Genomic DNA, 9,751 nt, shown 5'->3' on the forward strand with positions numbered 1-9,751 from the left:
CATCAATCTTTATAACCAAGTCTACGGCACTCTTGCTTACCAATCGAACCCCAGGATATACATACTCTTGGCTATGTATGTTAAGCTAGAAGACAAACATCTTTTTCTCTTTTGCAGTAACCATTGTGCATTTCGAAGGGGTTGGCAGGCACAAGCAGATCTCCGATCACAGCCTCATGTAAAAAACATTGATCACACGCAAGAAGCGCAGTGTATCCTTGCTCTTACAGCGAGAATGAAACTATTAACCCACAACCTCAACCATCAATACTTTCTGCTCTACCACTGGAGTTCCACTCACCTCATACCGTATCACACAGAGATCTAGCAGCTCTATAGAATGTGTTCTATCAGAAAGCATCCCCCAACCTCAAGCAATTAGGAATAAACTATGAGCCACTCAAGCCAGCATTTATCCTTATTACATCAAAACTAGAATGACTAAATGAAAGAAATGCAGGCATGAGTAGTGCTTCTTAAGCATCAATATTCAGCTCTTAAGAAATGCAGGCATGAGTAGTGTAACTTAGACGCATCTTTGTCAGATTCTTAATTCTAGACATATTATATTAATTCTTTTACTTATCCGACTCAAATAAATTTTAAAGGTGACATGGAGACGTTCCTATCCAGGCTCATGGAGGATAATCCCACTCCAGGCGATCTCATGGATGCTGAGTATTATCTATTCGCCGGTGAAGGTACACCTTCACACCTATAAATGTTTATCTTTCCTCATTGCGTCGAGCGAACATATACTGCATAACTCAATAATGACAGAAGGTTCCGCCGCTGGTGACATGGACTTTGATGAACCAGAGTCGAACGTCGAGGACACCAACAACCTGGATCCTTTTGAATTTGTTTACTCAAACATGCCAGACAACACGCACATCCTGAAGCACGCCGAGAATTGCGGACACTGCAAGGCCAAGAAATTCCAGTACGAGACTAGCGGTTTCTGCTGTCGGAATGGGCAAACTGAGTTGCTTGAACCGGATCCTATACCGGAACTCATGAGGCTGTGGTCTAGCTCCGATGCGGACTCTCGTCATTTCCGTGATAGCATCCGCTTCTTCAACGGACACTTCTCCTTCACAACCCTTGGCGTCACCCTCGACAACAACTACACGAACATGAAGTCCGGGGTGTACACATTCCGAGCACAGAAAACGATGTACCACAATGTGCATTCATTCGGGCCAGGTTCTCGTCCGGAACATCTGCAACTATACTTCTACGACGATGACCCGAACCTAAACCATCGTGCCAAATCCACAGAGAATTTAGATCAGAATGTCGTCAAGATGTTGGTGGACATCCTCAAAGAAAACCCCTACTCAAAACAGTTTAGGAGACTAGGAGCCCAGCAGGAAAACCTTGATGAGTACCGCATTGAGCTAAACACAGACCAGAAGCTAGATCAAAGGAGATATAACAAACCTATATCATATGAGGTGGCTGCTATTTGGGTCGAGGGCAACAACCTAGCAAGAAGGTTCGAGCGCAGCATTATCCTCCATGGTAATAACAATGAGAGATATGGTATACAAGCGACACAGGGCTGTTACGACCCGCTCTCATACCCCCCCGTTCTTCCCAAATGTTGAGCTCGGCTGACATCCTAACATACCTAAACATAATGTATCATACGCAGCTGCACAAAAGTCAAGAGAAGAACGGGATAACGATGCAGGTTCGATCTGCCGTATATATTCATATATTTTCTGCAATTCATTCCCATCTGATGCCTAATATTTTTTCTCTTTTTCCTTTCGACAGAGGGAAGAAGCAGGATGTGCGTCTCTGTCAGGGACTATTACTGCTATAGGCTGCAGACGCGTCCTGCCATATTCAACCCCATACTGCATGGAGGACGATTGTTCCAGCAGTTTGTTGTAGACATGTACATCAAGATTGAGGGTTGCAGGTTGAACTGGGTCAGGGAGCACCAGAAGGAGATACGTGCTGATTTGTTTAAAGGCATTGTTGATAGCGTCGCTGCAGGAGAATCTCGAGCTGCCGCTGTTGGCATAAGGACAGTGCTCCCATCTTCGTTCAAGGGAGGTTATCAAGACATGAAGAAGAGACATATGGATGCCATGGCACTGGTGCAAACGTACGGCAAGCCTGACATTTTCCTAACAATGACTTGCAACCCAAATTGGCCGGAGATAGTTGATGACTTGTTGCCTGGCTAGACCCCACAAGATCGACCAGATCTTGTTGGCCGTGTTTTTAGAGCCAAGCTAGAGGCCATGAAGGAGATGCTCCTCAAAAATCACATCCTCGGTGTTGTCACAGCACATGTATATGTCGTCGAGTTCCAGAAGAGAGGCCTCCCCCATGCCCATTTCCTGTTGATCATGGATTCAACGTATAAGCTCGTTGTGCCAGATCAGTACGACCGTGTCATATCTGCCGAGCTCCCTGACAAGAAAAAATACCCGGAACTCTATGCCATGGTCGTAAAGCATATGATGCACGGCCCATGCGGTGTTCTCAAGCCCAACAACGTGTGCATGCAAGATGGGGTGTGCAAATGCAGATACCCGCGAGCTTTCAACGAGAACACCGTACAAGGGAAGGACTCCTACCCTGTTTACCGCAGACGAAAGGACGGTCGTCACGCAAAGGTCCGTGGTCAGATTCTGGACAACATATGGGTTGTGCCCTATAACCCATACCTTCTGCGCATGTTTAACTGCCACATCAATGTTGAGGTTTGCTCAAGCATCAAAGCGGTGAAGTACCTTTATAAGTACATATATACAAGGGGCACGATCGGGCTTCGTTCAACATCGACCAACCTAACAATGACGGTAACATAGATGAAATCAAGAGATACATTGACACAAGGTGGGTTACTCCACCGGAGGCTATGTGGAGGATATTTGGCTTCAAGCTCTGTGATAACTCGCCATCGGTCCTACAGCTGCCGCTTCATCTTCCAGATATGCACAGAGTCACTTTCACAGCGGGAGATGATCTGAAAGACGTTATCGCTCGGGATAATGTAGAGAGTTCAATGCTCACAGAGTATTTCGTGGCTAACAATAACCATCCGTGGGCTCGACATATTTTGTACAGGGATTTTCCCGGAAGCTTCACATGGCAAACGACTAAGTATTGGAAGCCAAGGCAAGAACGTCATCAAGTAGGTCGAATCATGTCAGCCCATCCAGCTGAGGGGGATCGATACTTTCTGAGGGTTCTGCTAAACCATGTACCAGGATCAACATCCTTTGATGATCTTAAAACCTTCGATGGTGTGTTGTGTGGCAGCTTTCGCGAGGCCGCTGAGAGGAGGGGTCTCATCGAGGCAGACAACACGCTCGATGAGTGTCTCACCGAGTCAGAACAGTTTCGATGCCAGCTTCTCTCAGGAGTCTCTTCGCAACAATCTTGGTATTCTGTGAGCCTGGTGACGTGCGAGGTTTGTGGAATAGGCACCTAGAAGCAATGTCAGATGACTTCCGGAGACATCACACATGCCCAAACGTGGTAGAGCAGCAGAATGTGTTGCTTGACATTAGTGGCATGTTACAATGTATGGGCAAAGACATAAAGATGTTTGATCTCCCCGATATATACGAGACATATGACACCACAGGAGGCGAGGCCAGAGAGATCATTGAAGAGAGGAATATCGAGGTTGATCCAAATGATAGCGCTCTAGCGTCCTCACTAAATCCAGAACAAAGGCGTGCCTATGACAAGATATTGTCAGCCGTTGATAGTGGTGATGGAGATGTCTTCTTTGTCGACGGCCTGACTGATTCTTTATTATCTAATGATGACTTGAGATGTCTTACACGTGATGATGCATTCTTGCCAGGCGACGTAAGTCAACAACACAGAGACCACTACTTACACATTATCTAAAATTATCTTGAACTTAAATATCTTTTATGGGTTCGATTATAGGTTATAAATGCATATATTTATTGTATAAGCGCATGCGATCATTTGCGGGAGAGACCAGGTGGAAAGGTATATCTTGATACCACATTCACAGCTGCCGTACTGAAAAAATCAGAACATCACCGCGCCATGAAACGGGTGCATCTTTATCTAAAGCATGACATGGTAAAAATTAACTCACTGCCTATGGATCTCATTCATGTGTTTTGAATATGTGTGTTTCTTAGTCTTATACAATATTTACTTCAGGTCTTATTTCCTATAAATATAAGTAAGACGCACTAGTATTTACTGGTCGTAAATGTAAAAAAACGTGTGATTCAAATATTGGACTCACTTGGTGATTCAATGGGGCGGACTGACATCAGTGTTATGGTAAATAACTATTGATTTTGATTCCCTCTTTACATTGTGTTTGCCTCACTATCTAATACCTTTTGTCTCATATAAAAGTTGCAGGGACTTGAGAAGCATTTGAAAATCGCATCCCAAATGAAAGATTTTGACAAAGGTGACAGGTGGATGAATCTCGATGTCACAACATGGCCAGTAGTAGAACAGTTTCAACAACGTATGCAAACTGATGGGTATGTTGACCTCTTTTTTTTAGATGGATGGTTTATACGTGTACCAATAGCGCATTTGTACAATTAATTTTATGCATATCCAAATGTTATTTACGTGATTTTTCTATATGAATTACTAAAATGGTGCATAATAATCTTGTAGCGCATCGTGCGGGTTATTCATGCTTAATTATATGGAATACTGGACAGGTGATGTGTTGTCTGATCAGTTCACTCAGGTGTGTTATTATTTTTGAGGATAAGATTAGTAGCCGCTTACATTTTCAATAGTTGTCTTAATGAAATGTTTTTAAATATTATATTTTGCAGAAGGATATGAAAGAATTTCGCCGAAAATTAATCGTTGTACTGGTGGAGTTCGAATTGAATAAGTTAAAAGGAAAGCCCATATACTATAAACCTACCAATGAAGAAAATGTGTCTACTTCTAATTGTATGATTGTGGAGGGTCCGAAACAACTAGATTTGAGTGATAAAGTCCACATCATACCTACAAACCCACGCAAGTTAGTTGACGAGCTTTTCCAACACATCATGTCGATTCAAGACCCCAAATTATTGGAGTACGTAAGCAGTATGTTAAAAAATACGGTAATATGCATTGCTATGGTTTTTATCATTTTTAACATTTTCCTCACAGACAAGAATGGGTGCGGAGCTCCAAACCATATCCAATAGGCTTGAGTCTTAAGTAAATTCAGGACATACTTAGGATGGACCAACATATGGACAATGACTGCTTCAACTTAGGAATTCGTATAGTGGCATACGACGAGATCCTACAGATAGCAGAGACTGATGTGCACTACATGGATCTACGCTTTTGTGTAAGTTACTACAATCTAGCATTTTCATTGTTGCCACTATGTTTCTAAACAGTTTTTTTTCTCAGACGGAGATGGTGGATTCCACACGAGGTAAAAAATACCGAGTAAAGCCAAATATACAGTTCCTAGCAAACATTGTTTAATAGTTGGCCTGGGATAGACTACAAAATCGCATCACGCAACTTGGTAAATATATTCACTTATCCAACGGTGTCACATTACATGTGTTTCTAATGGTTGTCCTTTTGAAGGTTTTTCTCCCTTATGCATCTGCGGGTCACTTTAACTTGTTCTCCATCGATAAGCATGAATGTACTGTGTCTGTTATTGATCCTTGGTCCATGCCGCCATCGTCGGAGAGTAAAATGGTTCGATCGCATAAGATGAAATTGATCTTACAAAGAATTGCAATCTACCTAACCGACGCATTTCCATTGGCACAACCTGGTTGGGATGCCGATATATTTTTCTGGCCACGCACGTCGCCAACTGATATTCCGCAAAGTTCAAGCATGTGAGTATCTCTAAAATAAAACCCATATGTTTTAATTTTTTCGGTAATTAAGATAATAATGAGTCATTTATCTACAGGAAAGCTTCTGGTTATTTCATTTTTTATATTATGTTCTCATGGAATGGTAAAAAGTTGGTTCATCCAATATGCACGGTGGGTACTTTACGCTGCACTTTCTATTTTTTCACTAAAACTATACGTGCTAATGACAAATATTGTTGTGCAGAATATTATCGACCCGAGGAAGAATTTTTTGGTACGCTTGCTCAAGTACCATCAAAATAAAGCACTCGAAAATATTCCATACATTGTACGACATACTCTAAGGAGTATCGCGGAGGACATTTTTTTAATATAAAATAGTTAATTAGTGGAGTACTTATTGCATATTCAAACGATGTCAAATATATGGTTGTTAAATATATTTCAGACTGGTTAGAATGTTATAAGTTTTTCTAAATATTTTGTGCTTTTGATACACGTTGATTTTTACAACTATTGTATTGACACAATGTGAGAAAAAAAGAAGCCGTAGTAAGGCACGGGCATTCAACTAGTTGGTAAATAAATGTGAGAGATCCTCTCATTGGCGAAAACCTAAGGCAAATTGCAAACACGCCAATCAATAACAAACGCAGGCTGACTGACACTCACGCCACGATTGACTGAAGAGCTCCGCCCCTACCATACCTATTGTCTACTTACCACAGACTGCGCTAGCTAGCTGCGAGCGCGTGCTGTGCGGTGCTGGTGGGAGGGATGGGGGGTGCCCGTGCCGGTGCAGAAGAAGAAGAAGGCGGCGCGCGGGCGGGTGGTGCTGATGCTGCTTCTGTCCGTGCTCCTCTCTGGCCTTGCGGTCAAGCTGCTCGCCCACCACTTTGCCTCAGCGCCGGAGCGACTTGCAACTCCCAACGGTGAGCTCTTTCTTCATTGCCATTTCTATTTTCCTCTCCTTCTTTGCTCTCTGGACAACAGTATTTAGAGTAGTACATAATCAACACTTTTGAGGTTTGGCATGTATTTATCAAAGCTTAATAATAAGGTGGTGATATTTACCTTGCCATATATATGTTTTTCCCACGAGGTTTCCCATAGGTGAGCCGAATGTACATGATTCACAATGGACTATTGGTTAAACAGAGCAAGCAAATAGTAAGATTTTATTGGGCGAAAGTGATCTAGCTAGCTTTGTTATGTACAAGTCTGACGGCGAGACCGTGCGTCAGCGAGGCAGCCATCTTTGCAGCCACGGGAATCCCGCATTGCCATTGTCGACAGGCGCTCCAGAGCCACCCTGCCCCAGGAAGGAGAGGAGGGAGCCGATGTCTTCCTCCGTGCCATTAGCCGCCTTGGGAAGGAGAGGAGGCGCCCAACTCCTCCGCGCCGCTAGCCGCATTGGGATTTGGGAGTGAGAGAAAGGTGCGCTGCCTCGCACATGGCATGGTGGTCAGGGAGGATGGAGAGGGCTCTGGCCATGCTAACTTCTCGAGCTTGTATGCACCGCACCAACAAAACGCTGGCGAAACACGAACTCGCGGGACCTGAAATGTAGGGCAGGAAGACCCATCCAGTTTTTCGGCGGCAAAATTTGGGCGGGAAAAGCTGGCGGCACACGCTAATTTGGACTTGAAAACGTCCGTCGACCTACACCACGCTTCATAGCCTCTGGCAATCTAGCAGAAAAGAGCGTGGTTAATTTCCGGACAACCCAAAGCAGAAGAGTAAGTCCACCTCAACTTTCTTTCTGAGGAGCAGCCCAGTGTTCTGGCAGTCCTAGAAGTAGAAGATCCTAGCTTTCTCGAACTGCATTTCGGAGCACATTGCTGCTACCACGACGGTTTGCCAGGGTAACTGGCTGCCTCGGTTTCTGACCGAGTTCAGCAACATCGAAGCTAAGCAGGTGATGCTCAAGATCGACAACAAGTCAGCTATCGCACCCGCCTAAAATCCCGTCTTCCAGGAACGATCCAAGCACATCGAGTGTGTTTAGGGCCATTAGTGTTCCGGGAGCCGTGGGGATCTCATCTCGTTACTTGAGCTAACTTTCATTATCATGTAGTACTGTACTACGTGATGTGTTTGACCGTAGTAGATGAACTTATTTTACGGACTACTACTATTACTTTGGTTCAAATGCGTGCCGTTAAAAAATAAGTTGTTAGCGATTCCCTACATTAATTCAGCATCAACTGTCGGTGTTGCCTTGTGAACGGTGATAACTACTAAGATTATTGTGCAGCAAGGTGTGGTCTCTTCGATGGGGAATGGGTCCCTGACTCGTCTGGCCCAGCTTACACTAATGCAAGCTGCCGCTTCATTGAGGCTCCACAGAACTGCATGACCAATGGGAAGCCTGATGATGGTTATCTCTACTGGAAATGGAAGCCTTATGGCTGCGACGTGCTACCACCGTTTGAGGGCAAGACGTTTCTGGAGGGCCTGAGGGGCAAGCACTGGGCACTTGTTGGCGATTCGATTCTCCGCAATCACGTCCAGTCCTTGCTCTGCCTTCTTTCTAAGGTAGTATCCCATGGCATTTTTAATCGTGTTGTGTTGCTTCCGATTCTGCATCTTTGGTACTATCAGAAGCATAACTAACTAACTAAATAAATCTTTTAACAAGCAAGTTGTTTGGGCTGCCTTATTCAGGTTGAAGATCCTACTGTCGTCTATCACGATGAAACTTGGAGATCCAGGAGGTGGCACTTCCCGTTGCACAATTTCACACTCTCTCTCGTCTGGGCGCCGTTTCTGGCCAAGGCTGAAATTTCCGAGGATGAGAATGGGATATCGTCATCCGAGAACCGGCTGCACCTTGACGTTCTCGACGCAAATTGGATAAGCCAATGGAACGGCTTTGACTACGTCATCATATCGGCGGGGCAATGGTTCTTGAAACCCGCAGTCTACCTGGAGAATGGAGCTGCGATTGGGTGCCACAATTGCCAGGATAAGAGCCAAAAGGAAATAGCCGTGGAGCATTCGTTCCGCCGGTCTCTCGCCAAGGTCTTAGAGTTCATCACAACGTCGTCCCACAAACCGGTGGTCTTATACCGGACGTGGTCGCCGTCTCACTTTGAGAAGGGTGAGTGGTTCAGTGGCGGCACCTGCGACAGGAAGGTGCCATTCAAGCCACGGCAAACCGGCGATAGGCAGTTCGACAGAGTTATGTGGAGGATCGAAAGAGCGGAGTTCGCCAAAGCGGCTGCAGACGACGGGCCGGGCAACCCTGGCCGTCTCAAGCTGCTCGACATGTTTGAGCTCTCGCTGCAGAGGCCTGACGCCCACGCAGGGCCTTACAAAACATACCAACCTTTCCAGACGGGGAGCACGGGTGGAGTCCAGAATGACTGCCTGCACTGGTGCTTGCCCGGAGGACCGGTCGAGGCATGGAACGATATCTTGATGCAGATGCTGCTAGAGGACGGAGCTCTCCTCGTGGGGGAGCATGCATATGATCAGGCCATCTAGTTTTCAAATAACTGTGGACCGTTCGCCATGTCCGGCCAGTAGGCTTTACGCGCGCTCTCGGGCAGTGCATTGGATACTTGGACATCAAAATTCTGGTCGTTTATAGACATTTGTACCAAATATGGAGTACATTTCTTTTTTCGATAAAGGAAATATATTAATATCAAAAGTTAACAATTACATCCAGCCTCTGCAATAACGCAACACCCTAATGACAGTATGGATGCACATAACCAAAAAAAAAACTAAGAAACAAAAGTTCCGCTACAGTATCCTAGGCTAACAACAGCTATACATCCACCACCAATACAACATCTGAAATGCAGACTCTCCAAGAGCGACGCCTCCAAAAAAGGAACGGTGCTTCAACACCGTCGTCGCCCGACCAACGATCTTAGGTTTTCACCCTCGAGATAGTCCCCGCTATC

General features: G+C 45.0%; 2 protein-coding genes across 2 annotated transcripts; both read left to right on the plus strand.

Annotated features, from left to right (window-relative positions):
- The first annotated feature begins 613 nt into the window (after window positions 1-613).
- On the plus strand, window positions 614-2,201 carry LOC139833596 (uncharacterized). Its single transcript, XM_071823913.1, has 4 exons — window positions 614-701; window positions 784-1,524; window positions 1,658-1,696; window positions 1,783-2,201. Exons 1-4 carry the CDS (start codon window positions 614-616, stop codon window positions 2,199-2,201), a joined length of 1,287 nt encoding a protein of 428 aa, XP_071680014.1.
- Window positions 2,202-8,099: 5,898 nt separating this feature from the next.
- LOC127313148 (protein trichome birefringence-like 24) lies at window positions 8,100-9,384 on the plus strand. Its single transcript, XM_051343695.2, has 2 exons — window positions 8,100-8,372; window positions 8,502-9,384. The coding sequence occupies exons 1-2, from the start codon at window positions 8,190-8,192 to the stop codon at window positions 9,321-9,323; spliced, it is 1,005 nt and encodes a 334-aa protein (XP_051199655.1). The 5' UTR covers window positions 8,100-8,189; the 3' UTR covers window positions 9,324-9,384.
- The last annotated feature ends 367 nt before the right edge of the window (window positions 9,385-9,751 follow it).

Source organism: Lolium perenne, chromosome 7 (genome assembly GCF_019359855.2).
Source record: "Lolium perenne isolate Kyuss_39 chromosome 7, Kyuss_2.0, whole genome shotgun sequence".
Lineage (NCBI taxonomy): Eukaryota > Viridiplantae > Streptophyta > Magnoliopsida > Poales > Poaceae > Lolium > Lolium perenne.

Bases quoted from the DNA above. Each gene is read 5' to 3' on its own strand.
- LOC127313148 (XM_051343695.2), top strand. From the start codon at position 8,190: ATGACCAATGGGAAGCCTGATGATGGTTATCTCTACTGGAAATGGAAG. The intron at 8,373-8,501 runs GTAGTATCCCAT...TGCCTTATTCAG, and splicing joins TGCTCTGCCTTCTTTCTAAG to GTTGAAGATCCTACTGTCGT.
- LOC139833596 (XM_071823913.1), top strand. From the start codon at position 614: ATGGAGACGTTCCTATCCAGGCTCATGGAGGATAATCCCACTCCAGGC. The intron at 1,525-1,657 runs GTAATAACAATG...TATCATACGCAG, and splicing joins GCGCAGCATTATCCTCCATG to CTGCACAAAAGTCAAGAGAA. The intron at 1,697-1,782 runs GTTCGATCTGCC...TCCTTTCGACAG, and splicing joins AGAACGGGATAACGATGCAG to AGGGAAGAAGCAGGATGTGC.